General features: G+C 47.3%; 1 protein-coding gene across 1 annotated transcript in view; it reads right to left on the bottom strand.

Annotated features, from left to right (window-relative positions):
- The window catches only part of HS6ST2 (heparan sulfate 6-O-sulfotransferase 2), a 287,910-nt gene extending 268,652 nt beyond the window's left edge, over positions 1-19,258 (bottom strand). Inside the window, exons 1-2 of the mRNA XM_042975078.1 lie at positions 18,831-19,258; positions 17,460-17,978 (exon numbers count right to left, since the gene is read on the bottom strand). Coding sequence (XP_042831012.1) covers positions 17,460-17,978; positions 18,831-19,258 — 947 coding nt within the window. The remainder of the gene's footprint in view (positions 1-17,459; positions 17,979-18,830) is intronic.
- Between the last annotated feature and the right edge of the window lie 4,659 nt (positions 19,259-23,917).

The raw sequence follows: 23,917 nt of genomic DNA on the forward strand, positions 1-23,917 counted from the left end.
CTCTAACACCTCTCTCTCAACAACTGAGAGAAAAACTAGACAAAAAATCAACAAGGATATACAATATCTCCACAATACCTTCAACCAACAGGACCTAATCAACACTAACCCAACAGCAGGATCTAATGACCTCCACCCAACAACAGTAGAATTCCTCTCAAATGCACTTCTAAATTATTCATGTTTAAAGACAATAATGTACTGCTGGGTTTCTAACTTATATAGATGTAAATTTTATAATGGTAACAGCACAAAAAAGGAAAGAAGGAATAGATTAAGAGAAACATTTCTAGATCTAACTATAATGTATTATAAATATGAAGTCAATTCTGAAAAGTTCCAATGTGTAGATTAAGCCCTGGAGCATACACTAAAAAAGTAACAAGTTACAGTGAAAAATCGTTAAAGCGATTAAAATGTTACACTGGTGGGGGGGGGGGGGGGTGCCGCCTGAGTGGCTCAGTCGGTTAAAGCCTCTGACTTCCGCTCAGGTTATGATCTCGCGGTTCATGAGTTCAGGCCCGCGTTGGACTCTGTGCTGACAGCTCGGAGACTGGAGCCTGCTTTGGATTCTGTGTCTCCCTGCCTCTCTGCCCCTCCCCTGCTCATGCTCTGTCTCTCTCTGCGTCAAAAATAAATAAATAGAAACATTAAAAAAATTTTTTTTAAAAACAAGGCCCAACTATATGTTGTTCACAAGAAATACGCATTACATTCAAAGGTAGAAACAATCTGAACAAAAAAGGAGAAAAAGACATATATCATGGAAACAGGAACCATAAGAAATACGGAATGACCACACTCGTATCACAGAAAACTGACTTTAATAAATGTTACTAGACATAAAGAAGGAATTTTTATAATGATTAAAGGAAAAATGCATCAGGAAGACACAGCATTCATAAATATACATGCAGTTAACAACAGAGCCTAAAAACACATGAAGCAAAAGCTGAAAGAATTAAAAGAGAAATAGAAAATTCAGTAATAATAGTTGGAGACTTCAATGCCTCAATTTCAGTAATGGCTACAACAACTAGAAAAACATCAACAAGGAAACAGAAGTCTTGAGCAATATAATAAACCAAGTCTTAGCTGACGTCTCTAGAACATTCCACCAAGCCAATACAGTCTTCTGAAATGCACATAGACCAATCTCTAGTACAGACCCTATGTCAGGCCATACAACACTTTTCAATATATTTTAAAAGACTCAGTCACACAGTGTGTGTTCTCTGACCACAGCGGAATAAAATTATAAATCATTTAAACAGGATTTCTGGGAAATTCATAAATAATGTGGGAATCAAACAATGCACTCCTAAATAAACAATGGTCCAAAGAAGAAAGCACAAGGGAAATTAGAAAATCTTAGAGATAAATTAAAATAAAACAAAACATACCAAAACTTACAGGATGCAACCAAAGCAGTTTTTAGAGAATATTTTATAGCTGCAAATGTAAAAAAAGAGAGAGAAAGAGAGAGAGAGATCTCAATCAATAATTTAATTTTCCACCACAAGACACTGGAAAAGAAAAAGCACGCTAAACCCAAAGCAAGCAGAAGAAAAGAAATATTATAGATTGCAGTGGGAATTGAGAGTTGGAAGGAACAGAGAAAATCAATGAAGCCAGAAGTTGGTTCTTTGAAAAGATCAACAACACTGACAAATCTTAACCTAGACTGACCAAGAAAATAAAAGACTCAATTGCTAAAATCAAGAACGAAAGAGGGGGCATTAAAATCATCCTTTAAAACTATAATGAGGGGTGCCTGACTGGATCAGTTGGTAGAGCACGCAACTCTTGATCTCAGGGTTGTGAGTTCGAGCCCCACGTTGGGTGTAGAGATTACGTAAAAATAAAATATCTTTTTTGATGGACATTTGGGCTCTTTCCATAATTTAGCTATTGTTGAAAGCACTACTATAAACATTGTGGTACATGTGCCCCTATGAATCAGCACTCCTGTATCCCTTGGATAAATTCCTAGTAGTGTTACTGCTGGGTCGTAGGGTAGTTCTATTCTTAATTTTTGAGGAACCTCCACACTGTTTTCCAGGGCAGCTGCACCAGTTTGCATTCCCACCAACAGTGCAAGAGGGTTCCGGTTTCTCCACATCCTCCACAGCATCTGTAGTTTCCTGATGGGGGGTGAGGGAGGGGGAAAAATGGGTGATGAGCATTGAGGAGGGCACTTGTTGTGATGAGCACTGGGTGTTCTATGTAAGCGATGAACCACGGGAATCTACCCCAAAAAACAAGAGCACACTTTACACACTATATGTTAGCCAATTTGACAATAAATTATATAAATAAATAAATAAATAAATAAATAAATAAATAAATAATTTTTTATTTTTTATTTTTTTTTCAACGTTTTTTAATTTATTTTTGGGACAGAGAGAGACATAGCATGAACGGGGGAGGGGCAGAGAGAGAGGGAGACACAGAATCTGAAACAGGCTCCAGGCTCCGAGCCATCAGCCCAGAGCCTGACGCGGGGCTCGAACTCACGGACCGTGAGATCGTGACCTGGCTGAAGTCGGACGCTTAACCGACTGCGCCACCCAGGCGCCCCAATAAATAATTTTTTAAATGGCTGTATATATGAACAAAATAGAATCCACAAATAAACCCATACACTTATGGTCAACTGATTTTCAACAAAGGTACCAAGGCAATTCAATAAAGAAAAAAGTCTTTTCAACAAACAATGGTGGGAAAATTGATAATCTCATAGAAAAGAATGAAGTCAGACCCCCTTACAACATGCACAAAAAATAACTCAAAACAGCTCATGGAGCTTATCTGAGGGATAAAGCTATAAAACTCTTAGAAGAAAATATAAGGGTAAATCTCTGTGGTCTTAGGTGAGGCATAGCCTTCATAAGGGACAAAACAAAGAACAGTTAAGTTGGACTTCATGAAAATTTAAAACTTTTGTGCTTCAATGAGCATCATGAAGAGGCTAAGGAGATGACTCCCTGAGAGAGGAAAATACCTGCAATCTGATGGGAGACTTGAATCTAGACTCTATAAAGAGCACCTAACTCAGTGGCACCTGCCGGGCTCAGTCAGAGGAGTGTGTAACTCTTGATCGGGGTCTTGATTTCAAGTCCCATGTGAGGTAAAGAGATTACTTAAATAAAACTTTTTTTTTGTAAAGGATACCTAGCTGAATACCAAGGAGAAAAAAAAATTAAAAATGGCAACGGATCTGAATAGACATTTCCCCAAATAATACATCCGAATGGGCAATACGCACACAAAAAGATGCTCAACATCATAACCTGTCAGGAAAATGCAAATCAAAACCACAATAAGGTGCCCTTTCACACCCATGAAATAGCTGGGGTGAGGGAAGAATGGACAGCGACTGATAATGGATGAAATTTGCTAGTGGCAGTCATAGCACAACTTTATGAATATATTAAAAGCCACTGAACTGCATGCTTTAAAAGGGTGAATATGATGATGCATGAACTAGGAACTGTATCAAAATAAGGAAATAATTTTAAAATGTATCAGATTTGAAAGTAGAAGTTAAAATTATAAAACCTTTAGAAAAAAACTCAAGAGAAAGTCTTCAAGATCTAGGACTAGGCAAAGAGTCCTCAAACCTGACACCAAATCATGATCCATAAAGGGGAAAACTGATACACTGAACCTCATCAAAATCAGAAATTTTGCTCTGTCAAATACCACGTGAAGATGAAAGGCAGGCAATGGACATAGAGAAAATATGTGCAAACAATGTATCTGACAAAATACTAATATACAGAATATAAAAGTGACACTAAAAACTCACCAGTTAAAGATGAAACAATCCTATCAGAAAATGGGCAAATGGCATGAACAGACATTGCACCAACGCCCAGATGGCAAGTCAGAATGCGAAAGAACGCTGAGCATCATCAGCCATCAGGGAAAGGTAAATTAAAACCACAATGAGATGTTACTGCACACCTATCAGAATGGCTAAAATAAAAAACAGTGAAAACACCCAATGCTGTAAAGGATAGGGAGAAATTGGGATGCAGCCACGCGTTGCTGCTGGGAATGTGAAATGATATACGGCCGTTTCAGAAAAACAGTTTGGTGGTTTCTCATAAAACTAAACACGTAATTACAAAATGACCCAGCAATTGCATTCTTGAGCATTTATCCTAGAGAAATGAACACTGATCATCCCACAGAAGTCTATACACTAATGTTCATAGCAGCTTTATTCATAATAGCCAAAAACTAGAATCAGTCCAGGTGTCCTTCAACAGATCAGTGGTTAAACAAAGTATGGTTCATACTAACCAAGGAAGAATCTTCAGCAATAAAAAAATACAAACTATTGGTACAAGCAAGATTGGATGAATCTCGAGTGAATTATGCTGAATCATCAGAGCCACCCCAAACTAGCTCTCACCCCAATCCAGCTGGACCATGGTGTCCCAGAACTCCACACTGACAGCCACCAGTGGCCCCAAGACCTAAGTGGTGCTATTGCCTGTCTCTAGGGCCCTAAAGAAGATGTGGGTACAGCTGATTGTTCCCAGAGCTAAACCTGGGGGGTGGGGCGGCTAAGTCATTCAGGGGCAATCTGTCATTTTCTTATGGCAATAATTGGGGCGCCTGGGTGGCTCAGTCGGTTACGCGTCCAACTCTTGATTTTGGCTCGGGTAGTGATCTCGTGGTTTGTGGTTTCGGGCCCCGTGTCAGGCTGTGTGTGTGATGGCAGTGCGGGGCCTGCTTGGGATTCTCTGTCCCTCTCTCTCCGCTCCCTCTGTCTCTCGGGGTAGGTAAATAAACAAAAAACATTAAAAAATAATTATGGCAATAATTTATCTTTTGCCCCCAATAGCGTTTCTCTTTCTCACACCCAGTTTTAGCTTCTGACATTTCAGTTGGAACTCCTACCATTTCTTGAATATTTCGACTTGCTTGAAGTTATGGGAGAACATTTCTTTTCTTCCTTCTAGGTTTCTTGTGCAAAGCCAAACTCCGAGCCCAAGAGCCAAAGGATATAGCTGTGCATCCCTCGGGCTTTGTGGCACTCAGATCTCTCCATCTTAGCAGGCTCGCTACATACAAGAGCTCCCCTACAATAACCAGAAAGAGCTACATCCCGGGGTCAGACCCCAGCAAACCAGAAGAGCTGGATTTTCGTGGTCCCTGGTCTGTCTGCTGTCATCACGGAAGCAAGACCTCTATGACATTCTCTAGAGAAGATATTCCCAGCCAAAGGTCACAGCCTGAGACCCCACACCCTCCCTAGATACTAGAACCATAGACTTCCCACAAGGAATAATCACCATGCTTGAAAAGGAAAACAAAAAAGGACATTCAATGGGGGGCATCGCAAACTTGCCCATTCCAATGCAACCGTATTTTTTAAAAGGCGAGACTGTCCGTGTAACTGCTCACTTCTGTGCTTGCAGCCTTTAACTTGGCATTCTGCTGAACTCTGGAAAATCATGAGCCATTTTCTTAGAAGCAGGGTAGATGAGGTGCCTGCAACACAGGACTCCCTCCTTGAGCTGAGCTGAGCTCACTGGGCTTCACTGAACAGTCTAGCTACGCCATAGACATACCCTCAGCCTCCCCCGTATCAAAAGCACACCCCCTTCTCGTACAGGAGAAAGTGCTGGAAACCCAAGTGTGATTTCAGTCTCATCCTAATGGATCTCGTGACATCCAGGTCTCTGAGGCCCTCGGTATAATTTTTCAAGGCCATCTGGAATAAATAGAAGTCTCGCTCAAAGCTGCACGTATGCAAATCTCCTCACTTTAAATGGATTCTGTCCTTAAGTGCATACACCAAAAAGCATGGAAGCAATTGGATTAGAAAAGCAAGGTTTTTTTTTTTAACCCCCCTCTAATTGGCATTAAGTCACCAAACATTGTCAAACACATATCACTTGCTTAATTACTTTGTGTGCACATGTGTATATCTTTATAACTTCATAAACATATAAATGAGAGGGAGATATGCAGATTTAACGTACACCCATATGGTGATAAATACAAATGCTGCCAGAAGATTGTAAAATGCTATACTAATGCTGAAATGATATCTTTTTTATCTTTTGATTTGCTTCCAAGTCACAAAGAACAAAGTGAGAGTGGTGGATGCTAAGCATGGATCCTTACCTTCAAGGAGAAATAACGCACAGGCCATTTTGTTCAATAACGCAAAACTATTTTTAAAAATACCTTGCTTCAGGTCCACAGTCACATATTAGAGTAATTGTCTTTCAGTAATCTTATGGTGTGTTTATGCATAAAATCACTTCTACATGTCCATTAAAATTGGTACTGAAGTGAGTTTTCATAAAAGCCTACTACGCATCATTCACCCCAAAATGCTTCATCCCAACGTTGCTTTCATGAGTCGGAGTTGGCCTATTTCACTCCTAGAACACACTGCACGACCCTAAGCAAAACCAATCACAAAAACACTAAGTATTTCTGCATCTAGTGTATCTGGCTAATAGGCTCTATTTTTCGACCTTCAGGATGTCGTGCCAGTTAATGTTCCACTTCGGAAAGTCTCGGCTGTAAGTTACCTGCTGAGGTGGTCATCACTCCAAGGTCACCCTGGCCTCTGGTTACACTGGGCATCTTTTTACCATCCTTCAATGCCGTCAACCTAATTTCTTGGCCGCCCGCATTCATGTCTGCCAGGCTGGTAGGCCCGGGCTAATTCACATGTTCTCTTTTCCAAAGCAGCCTCTTCCGAAAGAGAGAGAATGGTCACTCCTATCTTCATGATGAGCCCCCGGGATAAGAGCAGGCTTAAGGATTCCTCACTTGGTTTTGAGAGAAAGTATCTTCATTTCACTGGATTTCATGTTTCAAGACCATGTGAATTGATCTGGAAGAACTCATTCACACTACCCTCCAAAGGCTGTGTCTACACAGGCCAGACACAGGGCAAAAAGTGATGGTCATTTATAGAAACAGGCCACAGTCAGAGCGGTGCAAGTGACTTTGCTAATGAGGCAACTGCCAACATTCCCGAAGGACTAAGATGTTTTGGCCTCTTACAAATCTTATCAAGTGTGTGCACCATATTTTAAGTCCGCATGGGGCATAAATTAAAATACAGTTAAGGTCCTCATTTTCCTTACCTGAAAATAATCTTTCCTCTAGCATAACTCCTTTCTTTGTTTACTTCCCCTAAAACTGCATTCTTCTCTGTAAATCAGTGTCAAACGCACTTGCAATATCTTGGATATCTACTTATACTTTCTTTATTGTTGGAGATCTAAGTCTTCATTTAAGAAGGGGCATAAAAAGCTGCAGAATTCACCTTTAAAGAGTAATTCTGATTAAACTTTCTAGATGTTTTGAAAAGATATCAGATAACAAGTCTCGATTTTATTTAGCTCGTACAACAGACATGGCCAAAAAGTGGGTAGAGGCTTCTGGAGATTTGTCTCAAAGTTTTGTGGCCATTAAAACATATGAGACAAGCCAAGTGGCCTAATTCTTTTTAAACTGTCAGCTCCTATATTGACTGGCTGGGTAGATTTGGGCCCAATTTTCTGTTTTTTCATCTTTAAATGGATTTTTAAAACATCTACCTTAGAGGGTTGTTTTAGGATTAAATGAGAAAAATACACGTTATGCCCCTGGCATAGGGCCTGTCTTAATAGGTACCCAAAAACATCAATAGGTCTCCAGGGAAAATCAGGCCAACCTACCTGGGTCAAACCATCACTTTCCAGCACTTCTCTTTGCCAGTCTTGGAGTTCTACACTCTTGCATGTGAATTAAGAAACCTGATGTGGTCAGTGAAGAATTGGCAACCCTTCCAAATATATCAAGCTACTAGTTCCTTCTCATGCACTCAGAGTCTCATCCCTTGTTCCTGCCTAACTGATTACAACATCCAATGACTAAGCACTGCCTGGTCAGATAGTATGGTCTGTAAGATATTTACTCACTGAAGTTTTTCCAGACTAACTTTACAGCTTAGTATATGGTCTATTTTTGCAACTGTTCCATATGTGCTTGAGAAGAATGTGCATTTTTTTAATTGGGTGCAGGTCCATTACACTGAGCTTGTTAACCAAATCTCTGTATCTTTACCCATTTTTTTTTTGTTCGTTTCATCTGTCGATTTCTGAAAGAGATCAGCAGACTTTACAACATCTCCCGAGTGCCCTGTCAGTTTGTGCTTTATATATTTTAAAACAAGGTATCAAGTGCATACAAGTTTAGAATTGCTATCCGGAAAATGGAACTTTTTGCCATTATTCAGTGATCCCGTATATCCGCAATAAAGGTTTTCATTTAGGGTATTCATCTGATATCAACTGAACTACTTCAGCTTTCTTCTGGTTGGTATTGGCAGAGTGCATCTATTCCAATCCCACCTGTATCCTTATGTTTTAGCTTTGTCTTTTATGCACAGCACGTGGCTGGAGTTCATATTCTCATCCAATGTGATAATCTAGGTCTTTCAACTGGTGAGTTTAGTCAACTTCTATTTATTACATTAACTGAGAAGCTGGCTGCCAAGATCAAAGGACTTTTTTGAAGTATCTCTGAGTTAGTTTCCTGTCTATAACCTGGTCACCCTAGTCAATTTCTAAACCCTCTTTGCGGCATTCACTCTCCTGTAGGAAGCTAGCAAAAGTCCAATGATATCCATCAGTGAATCGGAGCTGATACTATACTGAAGACTTGTCTTTATTAGTATAGTTATGGGAGAAAGTCAATTAATGCAAGGAATGCAAATCAATGCATTACACATTTCAATTGCCCTATATTCCTTCAGAAAAGTGCATGGAAGTGATTCATTAGAACTAAACTCTTCACAAGAAACAGACCAATTCTCTTAGGCTCACTAGGGCATCTCTGCTGGTAAAATTTAAAAAGCAATCAAACTGAATAAGAAGTCCTTTTTGCAGACATTTACATCGGGGAAGAACATGATTCTTGACAATTCAGAGTAAATGAAGTGCAAATTATTCTCTTATAATATATCCCAGAATTGAAGCTTAAATGGTGACTAAAAAAGAATCCACAGTTTAATCAGAAAAATATATTTATTGGTAATTCCCATGAGCTCCTTTTTGATATATTTATATCATAGGATAACAAGTTCATAACTATTGCTAAGTTATAAATATGGAATTTATGCAGAATTTGCATGTATTGAATTTTATTTTGAATTTGCAAGTGTGCCTACATTTGAATATTTATAATATTCCAGAAAAAGCACAGTAGAATGTGCAAGACAGATTTATTTAGTGTAATGCTCTGAAATGTGTCAAAGTCTTCAACACTGTTCTCAGAGGCAAAATGGCAGAAATAACAAATGGGATGCAATAAGACCAACGGAATAATCTGTGAAGTCCAATACCCAGTGAAACTAGAAATGCTCTTTTGCCAATAAATATTTTACTCAAGTTGGACAAATATTTCTGCAAGCTTACAAAGGCATTGTATGAGAAGACGTATACCATCAATTGGATTCTTCATTATGCTTTAATGGAAAAGAGAACATTCCCACCCCTCCCTTTTTTTTTTCTAAACTCAGTGACTAAATATCTTCTTTTATTTGTCTCCAAATGTCGATATCGGCTTTTCAGCTGTGAAGCACATTCTTTACACTGTCAAAATAGCTGGTACCTAGAATGGAGTTTCGGTGGAGTTTCAACAGTTTAAGATTATGCACCTCACTGTATATAGTAGCCCCTCAGATACCCGCAGCAGCTGAGGAATGAAGTGGTCTAATCAACTTAATTCAGAATTCCTAAATTTCACTTCTAAGTATATTAGTTAATTTGTAAGTAATTTAATTTCTATTCAACTGGGGGCAATGCTCTTATGAAGGAAAACTGCTCTGCGAGCAGGCTGTCCCAGCAAAGAGGACTCCCTTCCTTTCTTGGATGAGGACAACATGAGCACTAACTGACCGAAGCTCTCAGTTGTGGATTTTTGGAACGAGAGCCCTTCACCAGCCCCAGGACTGGACTCTTTGAGCCAGACCATTAGCTCTGGCATCAGCTGACCTGGAAAGAGGCTCATGAAGATTCAGAGTCTAGGTTATCTTGGGTGGCTCTGGCTGAGCCGAACAAGTCTTATTATTTCCAGTTGTGTACCACTATTAATTTCCTGTTCCATTTCACTTTTATTTTTTTAACGTTTATTTACTTATTTTGAGAGAGGGAGAAAGAGACCAAACAGGGAAGGGGAAGAAAGATGGGGAAGGAGAGAGAAAGAGAATCCCAAGCAAGCCCCATGCTCAACATGGAGCCTTACGCAAGGCTCGATGCCCAACCCTGGGATCATGACCTGAGCCAAAATCAAGAGTCAGACACTTAACCGACTGAGCCACCCAGGCGCCCTTCCATTTAACTTTTAAACAGAGAAACAACAAGAGCAATCCATTCAAATATCTCTATACTGTACTGAGTGTAAGAGTTCCATGGTGTCTTTAGCATATGATAACAGCCACTCATCAAAAAAAAAAAATCAACTGAGCGGATTCCTCACCTCTGCCTTCCAGTCTGAGAGTTTATTTAGCTGAAACTGCTTTCCTCATTAAGAACTCCCCGGATATCAAGAGGCTAATGAAATAGCCAGCCACGATCTTCAGGAGCCAAAAGGTTGACATGAGTATAATTTACCACAGCCGAAATACAACACCATTTTTAAAATTGTTAATGTTTACTTTTATTATAAAAGTAATGCATACTCATAAAGGAAGCGCAAAACCTTCAGAGAAGCAGAGTAAGAATAAGTCACTAATGGATCTACTAATATCCTGGTATTTTTCTTTCAATCTTTGTCTTTTACGCTCAGATTCAGAGGGATGGGAAGATGTTTTGTCTCTCTCTCTCTCTCTCTCTCTCTCTCTCTCTCTCTCTCTCTCTCCCACTCTCTCTCCCTCCCTCTCCCGCTCTCCACCCCTTCTCTCTAACATAGCTGTAGTTAAATGGGTCCATAATTGTCTATCTCTTGTTCCCTTAGCTTTAAATCACTAGCAATTTTCCATACTCTATGAAAGGACATTTAAATGATTTTGTAATAATCCTCCGAGTGGATGCACTGAGATTCCTTGAGCCATTCTCCTCTATGTGGATGTCCAGATTTTTCCAATTTGTTGCATTTATAAAGAACTCCAGTGTACCATTATATCACGTTATACTTCCCCCGCCCGCGGTATTTCTCAACAATTTTAAGTCATTAAGTGTTGGTTTCATATCTGTCTTTCCCTCTCCACGCACATCTGCCCGGTTCCTGACAGTGCCCCCCACACATAGCACAGTGATAGGGGGACTCTCAATAAATATTTATTGAATTAAAAAGTGAATAAGTAAATAAGTGAGTGAATGAATGAAAACTGTGTGCAGGACTACGGCTCTCAGTAAAATCCCAGGAAAGAAATTATAGGTCAAACAAATAAATATTTTTAACGTTCTCTGTTTATATTATCTAACTTATTTCCAATAGAATCATTCGAATTCACACGCCCACTTACAACGTGTGAGAATTAGGATATTTACCACACCCTTGTGGGACTAAACAGTGTTTCCATGTCTGTCAACTAGTTGTGGTTCCCGTGCTGTAAATTGTCTGGTCATATTCTTTGTTTTTCTAATCAATTCGTAGGAGTCCTTTATACAGAAAAGATGTCATCTTTTTGTCAGTTTTATTTGTTGTGCATATTTTCATCAGTCTGACATATGCCTTTCCATTTTGGATACTTTTTGACAGATGAACAGTTCTCGTTTTTATGTAATCATAACTGTCTATCTTTTCCTCTATTCAAGCATCCTTCTCCTTGGCTGAGAGCCCCACATGTGAATTGCAGCTATCATTTAAATAATAATGCCAATTGTGAAATCAGATTAACTGGGTTCACAGACTCCCACATACACAACTAAGCCCTAATCTGCCCCATAGTGGTTTGCCCTTCCCTATAAGCCCTGGCCACTAGACATCTAGGCCACATAGACCAGTCACAGCTCTTCGGTATAGCGCCCTCCAACCCAAACTAGATGCCCTCCTCGAGCTCTGCGATTTGACCCCTGGTGCTACCTCCACTCCAGACATCGAGAAGATGCATCCAGCTGGACTCCACCCTTCATGTCCTTTTGTGTTTTTTACATTCCTTCCACCCAAGTGCTTCTCCTCGTCACTGGGGTTCAACTTCCTCACTACCATTCCAGGACGTCAACAATGAGGCCTCCCCCACCCACCTCCTTCACCCTTCCCCGACCGTGACCTTCTCGGTTCCGGCCAGCCCTGGCTAGGTGAGGCTGCCGAACCTCATGATGCCAGAAGGATGCCATGCCCACCCACAATGCCTCTTTTCTTCTAAATACAACCCACTCATTCCCAGACGCCTTCCTGAATACATCTCTCCTGTTTCGGGCCTGTTCCTCATTACTCAGGAAGGAATGGGCCTGAGAAAGCGTCTTGGTTAAACCTCCCATTCTACGGGGGCGGGGGGGGGGGGGGTGGACCTGCTCCAAATGACAAGCCCTCCCCCACCCCACCCCCAACTCTGACCTGTCTGTACTACACAGTTCTGCACTTTACCCTCTAATCTTTACGGACTTGTGGCTAAAGATGGTGGCCTTGGCTTTTCAGCCTTTGTCTTGGCTCTAATTTCCCCCAACTGCTAGCACTGTGCAGAGGTCATGATACTTCACAGTTTGCTGATTAGACATCAACTTTCACATAAACGGATGGACTTTTCTCCACGTTTTGCTATATTCCTGCGAAGGTGTGCCATTTTAAAGACATTCCAGATATTCAAATCGTTTCCAAACAAAATCCCCCTCCTTTATTAAATGTCTAAACTCCCAAATTATTTCGTTCTATTGTAAGCTCTGCGACAGCAAGAATGACGTGCCTTCCCTGGAAGATAATGGGCAGTTTCACAAAATTTTGCGTAATGAATAACGATGGAAAAGATGACTAATCGTTCGTGTCACCTCCCACTACCGAAGTTGACGACAGGTATCTGTAAAAGGCAAAGCGCTAACATTCTTCTTGCCACACGGCACCACTGATCGAAAATTACGGTTAAGAAATGCTCACCCCAAAGAGCCCTTTTTTTACCCTGAGGAGGGAAGAGTTTTGTCGGGACTCCGACAACATGACTGCCGTCCACGCCACGACACGTGTGATACCGAGCTTCTCCCCTTCTCCTGCGAAGGAGGTGGGAGGCTCTGACAGGTCTTTTCAAAGGCAGCTGAAGAAATGCATGCTCGCCCCCTCGCCCCATACCTGGCACCCGAAGGCCCCGCGTGTCATCCCGCCTCACCGCAGGATCCAGAACGGGAAGGAGTGGGAGCCTGGGCACGTGAGGCATGAGTAGGCACAGGCACCACGGAGTTCTTGCTAAGACGCGGCTCTTTCCAAACAGAGCCACCTTTTTGAAGGAAACGGAAAGCGAAAGAAAGCTTTTCTCCCTGTAAGTGCCTCTCAGTCTTCTCCTGTCAGTGATGCCCTACTGGATTTTAGATGACAGTTCATTACTCTTCCGTACGGCCCCTGCAAGATTCAGAGACACTAGAAGTCGAGGATGCAAGAGGAAAATCGCGATCGGATTCTTTGACTTGCACCAGCCACAGCGTCTCATCTGTGCCCCTGCACCCTCCCGCCGCCCCGTGTGTGCCAGCCGCCACGGTACCTGGCAGAGAAAAATGAGGCCAGCGCACGTTCCCTGTGCCCAGTTCTGAATTCCTCCCACAGACTAAGTGGTGCACTGGAGTTGGCTACAGACAGAGGGGATTTGGCCTGAGAAGAGCCTGCAGAATTCGGGAGTCTTAACAGCTGGGAAGCAAGAATGCTCTGGTGCATTTTCAAAAAAAAAAAAAAAAAAAAAAAGGTCTTAGAAATTCTAGAATGAGCGGGACCCTTCTCTGACCCCAAACAACATATTGGCAGACAGATGCATGAAATGCAATTTCTAGTCGTTTCTTTTTGTTTCTTTTTTTCTTTTTGAGAACTATTATTCTCAATAAACAACTTGAGCCTTTTGCCAGCCACGCATTCTCTTTGTCCTCGCCAGGCAGCGTGCTCACAGCCGTTCCCATATCACGCAAGCACCCTGCCATCCGCCGAGGCAGGGAAGCACAGCACAAGTAGCAGTGGGAGCGGGATTCAGGGTCCCGGCCCGCAGGCACGATGGCCCCTCCCCCCTCCCCACCCCCTTAATGTGGATAGATGGTTGCGAGTCAGAAAGTGGCCCTCGTTGGTGCTGAGCTAAAAGCCTCAGGGAGCTACAAATCTGTTCTCCTCCCAATGGGTGCGGCGACCCTGCTCCACTCGTCCAAACTCACACATGTAACGTTACTGAAAACGGCGATGATGTCGGTGACAACGGTATCGGTTACCATCTATCCAGCGTTCACTCCGTGGGCGTGACTAACATGAAGTCCCTCACCGTGTTTGCGCCAATCCCCTGCTCATCAAGACACGGCCAACAGAGCAGGCAGAATTGGAAGAAGGTTCCCACTGTGCCACTAAAGAGCTCCATGACCTTGGGAAAGTCCTTCACCCGCTTTGGCTTCACGCTCATCTGACAAACGGGGATACTTTTGCCCACTCTGCCCCCTTCCCAAGGACACTGCAAGTTTACAGTGACATGCCAGAGATTAAGGGATGTGAAAGGTCCATCAGAGTGCGACGCACTCTCCATACGTGAGGCTTGGACAGGCCCCGGTCCAAGGTCACACAGCTGGTTCGTGGCGGGCCTGAAGCTGAAGCCCAGGTGTCGGGACTCCCAGGCCCAACAGACAGAGCTGCTGTTCTCCTCAGTTCAGGGGAGCACAGAGACCAGCAGCTGGCACAGAAGAGCACTCCACACAGGAAGTCCTCATGGCTGACTCTCATCTCCTGAGACCAGCTCTTCACCCCCACGCATCACTGCTGCCCGTGTCTAAATTTTCATCACACACACACAGACACACACAGACACACACACACACACACACACACACACACACTCTCACTCACACACTTACGCATACCTTCCCTCTTGGAGATTATCAGAACTCACTGAACTGGTCCTGAAGGCAGGGATGTATCAACACCTTGGGAAATGCTGGAACCCTCGAGCTATCCCTATTCTTTAAGATGAAGATTTCTGGAAGTGGGTAGGAATCAGTGAAGTAAAAAGGTGCCCTTGGGGTAGCAGTGTGTTTCTCTAACAAATTTTATTTAATTTGTGCAAATATTGTGAGAGCCAATAACTCTCTTTAAAAAGTGGTTCCTCTTTAATTAGACTAGATGGCACTGTGGTATCACCCTTTCTACCACCAAGAAAATCTCATTTCATTCAGATAATTTTGCTTCGATTTGGGACAATCCCAGAGGGTGAACCCTCCCCTTGAGGGGTCTGGTTATCTTACGGAAAACTTCTGAAGGAAAATTTCTGAAGGGATCTGCCAGAGGACAGTGGCTGCCAAAAAAAAGATATAATCCGGATCACATCTGAAAGGTGCGCTTAGAGATCATGTCACACCCTGACCTACATGTCCAAAAGGATTTCAAAAGGCACATGTGCCCCGTGGAGCTCTAGACAGAACCATGGCTTCCATAGTGGCCAAGACCTCATTTCTACTTCTCAGGATATAGTCATGGCTGTGGGATTCTATTTTTGCTCTAAAGAGCTTTTTTTTTTTTTTTTTTTTTTTTTTTAAAATATCACCACCCCTCACTACACCTACAAGCTCCACCAGCAAGTGAGATTATTTTCGATATTGCCAAATTGTTTGGGATCTTCTTGAACACCAGAATCCTATGGTGGCAATGACTTACACAACTCCCACAATGGACTGAGGTGGCAACCTTCCTGGAACCAAGGTTTGCTTAGGATTGAAAAAAACAAAACAAAACAAAACAAAAAAAAATCTGTTAGGCCTGTTAAGGCAGTGAAAGTTCAACGGATTCTGCCAGAATCCCAGCATTCAAGAAAAGACACTGTAGCCTGAGGAAAGGGACAATGAAGCGGGGTGAGGTCTCTTCAAAATTCAATGGTGACCAGAAAGTCAGAGGGCTCCATTTGCCTGCATCTAGAAAAAAGAAACTGCACTGGCTGTTGCATTGCAAGAGTGTCTGCAAAGCACCTACTTGGAGTACCCTGCTTGGGGGGTTGGGGAGGCAGGAGTGGGAGCTGGGAGCCTCCCAGGTACACAGCTAATGTAAACAGCAGCCTGGAGTGCCCCCGCCCACCCGTGATGCCTGATGGGGAGGCAGAGAGCACAGCCTTGTCCCCGCCTGCCCAAAGACCCCGTCCAGGGCCCCCCTGGCAACTAGACTCACCCAGTCCAGTCCCTGGGCTCCCTGCCCCAGCCCAGATCTGTTTTGGGGACAGTGGCAGAATGGGACCCCTGGCCAGAGCAACTCCAGCCCAACCTGCCCTTCTTCCTCTCCCGCTTTTATGGCGCTCCATGACCTCCAGCAACTGGGCATCGCCGCTGGATGGAGGAAAATGCCCTAGCTTCAAAAGCAATTGGCTACAGACTTCATAAATCACCTTTTTCCGCATCAGACCCGGTTCCCAGCACGTGGGCTGCCGGCCCCCCACGCTGGGGCTCGGGATCTGTACATCTGGAGGGGTTCTTCAAGACTGAACCCCACATGGGGTCAGGGAAGAGTCCCAGCTCGCCCTTCGGCACGCACGGTGCCCCCTCACTCTCAAAGCGCTGCGGGTGCCTCCAGTGCAGCCAGTAGCGAGGGGCGCAACCTGGGTACCACCAGCCCTCCCCGGTGTCCCCGGACAGCGGCAGAGGGTCACCCAGTCGCCCGGGAAGAGCAGAGCCAGAGGAGACAAAGGAGGAGAGTGGCCGAAGTCAAGCAAAAAGAGAAAAACCAGAAAGAGTAAAAGAGAAAGAACGAGCAGCAAAGTGAGGAAGAGGGAAAGTGCAAGAGCCAGGGCCAGGAGCCGACGAGATCAGGAGCAAGAGAAAGAAGGGCAAATAGAGGAAGTGAGAGAAGCAGTGGGGGAGAATGCGGAGCGGGAAAAGGACGAGAGGGCAGAAGGGAGGCTTTGGGACCGGGGCGCAGAGAAAAGAAGAGAAAGAAGAGGAGGGACTCAGGGACGCCACACACAGAGACCGGTTCTTCCCGGCGCTCCGGTGCGGAGTCCGCGTGCGGTACCCTGTCCCGGCGGCGGCCGAGGGGCGCTCGTTAGGGGCCTCCCGGCCGCTCACCCCGCACGCCCTCCGGGCCCCGGAGCAGGCCAACCCGCCCACAGACCGACTAGCCGTCCCGAGCCGCAGCGGGCGGGCTTTCTGCGGCCGCCACGGCGCCGCGAGCGTGCGCGCCAAGGAGTCTGGCGCCCGCCCAGCCCGGCGCACCCGCCCGGCCCCCGAGGTGCGCACAGGGGCGCCGGCAGCGGTCAGCAGCGCGTCCCCGCCCTCCGCCCGCCGGGGCCCACGTCGGCTCCCGCGCTCCAGTGGCCTGCTCGGCCGCGGGCGCGCACTCACCTGGACGGTCGCAGTCTGGCGTCGCGCTTGCCGTCCACCACGGCGGGCACGCAGCTGGTGAGCTCGGTCCAGTCGGCGTGCAGCCCGCAGCTCCAGCCCGTGGAGAACCTGGAGAAGAGCCAGGTCTCCCGCTTACCCGGCCGGTGGCAAGTGCATTTCTTCTGCCCCACGCGGCACTCGCAAGGCTGCTCCAGCTGGATGTTGCGCACCAGGTGGCGGCCGAAAGTGGTGCCCCCGGTCTTCTGAATGTGCAGGAACACGATCAGGTCATCGCCCTTGATGTCGAAGTCTACCTTGCGCAGGAGGTCGCCGCGGCTGAAATTGTAACGGGGCACGAACCTGGCGGAGCTCTCATCCTCCGAGCGGTACGGGTCCGGCATCGGGGAGCTGAACGCCTGCAGGCGGAGGAGCTGGCATTCTGTGCCGGGGCACACGTACTGGAGGACGATCACGGCAAATAGGAAGAGCATCACCAAAGCCAGCAGCAGCTTGTTGGATTTCTCATCCATGTTCCCGACGCTGGGGGAAACCCAAGCTCGTTACGTCAGTCCCGCAGCTCAGCCCGCGCTCGCCGTGCGCCCGCACCGCCTCCTCCCCCCCGGCGCCGCCGTTGCGCCCCTTTCCCCCTCCCCTCCACACCGAGTACTCCACGGCGGCGGCGGCGGCGGCGGCGGCGGCGGCGCCCTTCCCCGCTTCCTTCCTTCCCGGCAGGCTCAGCGCTGTGGCTCCTGCCGCACACCCCCCTCCCCCCGACTCCTTCCCGCTGGCCGCCTGCCCTCTCCCCCCGCCGGAGCTCTCCGGAGCCGTGTCGCGGGGTCTCGTACCCGCGGGACGCCGCTCGCCTCGGTCGCCCCACTCCCCAACTCCCACCCCCGGGCCGAGCCCCCGCACGTCTCGCTCCGCTCACGGTGGCTCCCATCCCCATCCCGCTTCGCCCACAGGACTCTCCCCGGTGCCTGTGCCCCCAGTCCCCTGGGCGCGCACGCCGCCGCCTCCCCGCCCGCCCGACTCGCGGGGCTCCCTCGCCGCGCGCCCCGAAGCCCCGCACTGGCCCGCGCCCGCTCGCCCACCTTGGCCGCCGCCTCGAGCGAGCCCCGCGCCCGGCGTTCGGGGTTCCCCCGGGGGGACGAGTCCGCCGGCGGCCCGACTCGCGAGCGGAGACGCTGCGCAGCCGGTGCCCGCGGAACGGCGGGGAAGGAGCCGCAGCGTGGCCGAAAGCGCGCCGCGCCCCTCCGGAGCCCCCCAGCCCGGCCGCCGCCGGCCGGCTGGAACTTTGCTCCCTGCCCTCCCCTCGCGGCTGCCTTCCCTCCCCGCGCGGCTCCCGCGCGCTCCGAGCCGGGCGCGCGAGTCCCGCTTTCGCCTAAAACGTACCTGGCTAGGGGGCCGAAAATCTTGGAGAAGATCGCGCCGAGCACGTGCTTCAGCGAGTGGCCCAGGGCGGCCAGGCCCCGAGTGAGCAGGGCCCGGCAGAGGGAGCCCAGGTCCCAGCGTCTCCTGAGGTCGTGCATCCGCCTGCGGCGGCTTCGGGGCAGCAGCGCGAAGAGAGAGGTGCGCGCGGCTCCCGCCAGGGAGGAAGACGCCTTTGGGGGCTCGTCCAGGAGCGGCTGGGAGTTGAAGCCGCGAGACACACCCCTAGGAGGGCCCGCGAGGACTGAGGCGGCGACTGATCCGGGCCGGCTCGCTGCCAATTCGGCCTCTACTCTGGAATGCCGGCGGGGACAGGTGGTGCGGGCGGGCGCTCTTCGCTCCGGTTGCAGCGGCGGCCCGAGCGCCCGGGCTGCACACGCAGGCAGTGCCATTCCCCCCTTCAGGCAACTCAGGGTACTAAGGATCAGCAGCGAGCTTGAATTTATGTAATAATGCCTCACGCCTAAGAGCTCAAGCCACTTCACGAGCAGAGGACCTGGGTTTTCTCCTATCTTGGGGAACGGAGGTCACTCCAGTGAGCGCATCACTCCACTTTGGCTGGTGATTTCAACCGCCCCTAAAATAGCAAAGGCGCAAATTGGACCTTTTCCCTCTCTCTTTGCCAATTTCCATTCTCCAGCGGAAGCGGGGGCATTTTCTGAAAAGGTAAGTCAGCATGAAGGAAAAGCATGACCAAAAAAAAAAAAAAAAAAAAAAAAAAAAAAAAAACCGTTACAGGATGGGAATCTGAGCGTTTGCAGAGCAGAGACTCACCCTTACTCCTCTTTTCTTGCCGAACCCCCGGCATCCAGCCCCGTGCCTACAGGAAGGCTTCATTCCTATGAGGTTTATTGAAGGAAAGGTACATGGCTCAATCCTACATCAGAGTGGGGCCGTCTAATCCAAGGCGATGTGATAAATGAGGAAACTGAGGCCCAGAGAGGGAAAGACACTTGCCCAAGGTCACACAGCAGAGCCTCAGGGTTTGGAGCCAAAAAACCAGGCACTATCCAGCCCATTTCCTGACACTGACACCACCTCCTCTAATAAATAAGTACAGACCATTCCCCAAACCCTGGTGTTCAAAGGCTCTTTTTGGCCGCAAGGACCGCAAATGTAAGGATTCGCAAGGAAAGAGGAGATGTCCTTTCAGGACAAGGTCCCCAGGAACTCAGGACTCAGACTGTTCCTATCTGATTGATCAGGTACATCAGAAACTGATGTTTCTGTGATCAAATGCCCACTCTGTCTAGTCCCACTGCTGAAGGGACCTGGGAGGCAGCAGTGTTTCGGAGCGTCGCTGTCGGGGCTGAGGTAGGGGGGATAGTGAGGTGAGTATGGGAATAGGGTCAAGTCCCACCAGGGACAGGCTCTCCCAGTATCTCTGTCAGAATATCTGATCCCTCTGTGCAGCAGCAAAACAGCAAGCACTGGTCTGAGAATTATCACTTCCTTGCTGGGCAGCCCTGAGATAATCACTTGCCCCTCCTAAGCCTCAGTTTCTGCTTCTGTAAAATCAGACTAATTCCTCCTTTTTAACCATCTGGGTAACTGTGAGGATGACCTTTGGGGCAATTTTACCTGCTGTGTTTACCTGCTGCTCTAAGCTCGGATGTGCCCACGGAATCACAGGCCAATTAAGGAAAGGGTCCTTCTCAGACTATCTCAGAGCTGTGCCCCCTACCCATGCCCACCCCCGTACTTCCCCAGTCCTGGCTGGACTTCCATGTGCCCCCAAACCTACTGGGGACAGTGAGGGACCCTTTGCCCGGCTCCAGGCATGAAGGATTTGGGGGGGAATCTTGCATTTCAGGCATCCTACCTGTCCCAGGGCTCCAGGGGGACACGCTGACTTGTATACGGAGCCAGATGCAGCAGCTTACAAGGTAGACATCTTGGCTTCCCAAGAGCTCCCCTGCTGCCCCCGCTCAGGCTTGTGGGACATGCCTGCTCCCCCTGAGGATGGGTGTGGACTTGAGCCCCGGGGGAGTGCGAAACCCTGGGAGTGGCCCAGGAGCTTGGCTTGCTGGCTGTCCCTTCCTTCTCCTTGGCCACCTACAACAGTCAGCCTCTTTAGTCCAGCAGGTGGCTCTCCTCGTGATGCCATATGATGAACCCTCTGCCATCGCACTATTATAATGGCATTCTTTGGATCCCCAGGAAAACAATTCTGAAATTGATGGGTCACACATTCATGCCTCCAGCAACTAATTGGAGTTTCTGGGATTGGAACAGGGCAAAGTGCCTTGGGTAGAGATGCGGGGAGGGCAGGTAACCGGTAACAGGGAGGGGGGAGTGGAATCAGGATTTACTCTTTCAGATCATGCAAAGGAACACACGCACACCTGCGTGTGCACACATACACGCACACACTTACAGTCTGACTCTCAGAGAAAGAGGCAGGCAGAGGGGTAGTCGCAGAACAAAAGAAGGGCCAGTTTGGGGCTATAAAGCCCAGTTTCTGAGATCCAGTATGAATGCATACAACAGCTTCCTGGAGGATATTTGCATTTACAAGCCTTTCCTCCACCCACCTCATGCTGTAAGAAAAAGAAATCAGTCTCTCTGGTGGATTTCACACATCAGGGCTCCTAGAAGTGGAAGGAAGTGTCTTTGAGGGGAGCAGGGGGCCCCACAAATCTCAGAGGGCCCTTCCTGGGGTGAAGAGGCGGTGTCTGAGCCATGTTCCGCTGAGGCCAGGCCTGGCCTCGGCAGGAAGTTCCAAGACCTCTTGCAGTCCAGGGCTGGACCCACCTCCCAGGAGCCGGTTCCTCTCAGGAACTGAATAACAAAGATCCTTATATTGCTCCGCTGGAATCAGCCCTATTTTGGAGCTGGGGAGGGGGAAGGGGGAAAGACCTGGCTGCCTTATCAGGTCTTTGGTTTTGCATCTCCTTATTTCTTAGACCAGCCTGAGTTTCTACGTGTGTGCATATACTTGGGATTCAATACTTGGAAGGTGCGGAGGACTCTGCAGTCTGAGCAGGGCTTCTGTTTGTCTCCACAGCGTGCTTGGCTTTTCATTATTTTTCCAGAACCATCCTTCCACGGTTTCCACAAAACTCTGATGATTCTGAGAGCATAAAGGTCAGCCCGGCTTGCATACTAAGCAGGACACTTCCAGACATGCGTTTGGTGGCTGGAGTTGGTGAGGGCAGCGGGGATAGTTAGAAGAACATCGGCCCCGGGAGTCCAGAGGTCTGGGTTCTTGTCTCAACTCGGCCACTAACGAGTGAGGAAGCCACTTGTTGTCTCTCAGACTCAGCTCCCTGGTTGTAAGAAGGCAAAGTTGATGTGGTGATTCAAAGGCACTTTTCGGACTCTGAATTCTAAGGCACGTGATTTCTTGTCTTCCTCAAGGGCCAAAGTGCTTCCAAACCCTCAGCGCCTCATCTCAAGGGAAAGCCATAGGCCTGGTCCTTGATGATGTGAGTCTGTGACGCTCACATTGTTAGGTCCCACCAGGCAATCAGCAGCTGGACTTATTCCGGGCCTCTGTTATAGGGGTGACAGCAGGGTCCCCTGTTCAAATTAGAACAGAAATAGTGAAAATGTAATGTCAAAGAAAGTGCTGGCACTCTTGATAGAAAGCATAAAACACTAAGGAAATCTAAGGAAATGCACTTCCCCTTATCCTGAGCGTTCTCTTCTGCCCTGTCTTTCCAGCTGTCTCTCGTTTTTTAAAAAACGTTCATACCCTCAATAATAGGCGATTTTTGTCACAAAGATTGAAGGCATGCAAACTATCAAGTCAGTTCGTTTCACTCCAAAACTTGAGTGAGCAGTAGTACTTAATGAAAGCGCCGTTCTGGAGGGCGCCTGGGTGGCTCAGTGGGTTGAGCGTCCGACTGCGGCTCGGGTCAGGATCTGAAGGTTTGTGAGTTCGAGCCCGGCATCGGGCTCTGTGCTGACAGCTCGGAGCCTGGAGCCTGCTTCGGATTCTGTGTCTCCCTCTCTCTCTGCCCCTCCTCTGCTTGTGCTCGGTCTCTCTCTCAAAAATAAATAAATGTTAAAAAAAAAAAAAAAAAAAAGAAAGTGCTGTTCTGAAATTTAGCTCTAATATTATAAACAGGTTGGGTGTGTTGGATACATCACTGTCAACATCCAGCCAATTTCCCCCGACAAAACACTGCGTTTTGTTTATTAGCCTTACAGACCACGGGGCTCGAGGAATGAAAGAAGAGGAGAATGTGCCATGTACGCGTTCGGGGTGCGACGTGAATGCATGTCGCAGAGGCGAGATGAGCCCTGGCCGGGGGTCATAGTGGACGCGGAACGTGCAGACCAACAACTGCCCATGTCCTGAGGAGGGATCTCCACTATTTCACTAACTGGTAGATTCCCCCTTCTCGCTGCTGGGACAGTCGGTCGTACAGGCAGGGCCTTTACAGCTATGGAATCCAGGGCTTGGCAGCCACAGGTGACAGGCTCAACTCACCTCCTCAGACACTCACCTTCTTTGCGCCTCAGTTTGCACTCATAAAATAGCCTGACCGGGTACCTTCAGAATGCTGCTTAAGAGGAATGCAATCTCAAAAGACTTTTGTTGTTGTTGTTGTTGTTGTTGTTGTAGTTGTTGTTGTTTAACAAGGAAAGAACAGAGGTTTGGAGAGGATATCACCCAGGCCCTCAGTCTTCTCATCCAGGAAAATGGGACCAATGACAGCCACCTCACTGGATTGTCATCGACTGAGAGCACGGGGTCTAGTTTTAGGAAAAGTAGATCTTCAGGAAATGTTCCTTTCCCTTTCCTTTTTAATTCTGAGTATCTGTGGTCTGAGCTCTTATGTTTTCCACAATAGAAACATACATATATTTAATGACTGGCCATGGGGGGCAGGTGATAGGCCTAATTGTGACCCAGGCTGGTTTTGCCACCCCATCCCATTTATTTATATGCTCCTTTTTTCTTACCCTACCTCTCTGTACGTCTTCAGTGCTCTCCTGGCCTGTATCCCATGGAGGAGGAAAACCTCTGATCCATTTAATCGTACTGAAGATTAAAACATGGACTCAAGACCCCTAACAGGAGACACTCACAAGGAAGAGGA

This window comes from Panthera tigris, chromosome X, assembly GCF_018350195.1.
Source record: "Panthera tigris isolate Pti1 chromosome X, P.tigris_Pti1_mat1.1, whole genome shotgun sequence".
In the NCBI taxonomy this organism is placed as follows: Eukaryota; Metazoa; Chordata; class Mammalia; order Carnivora; family Felidae; genus Panthera; species Panthera tigris.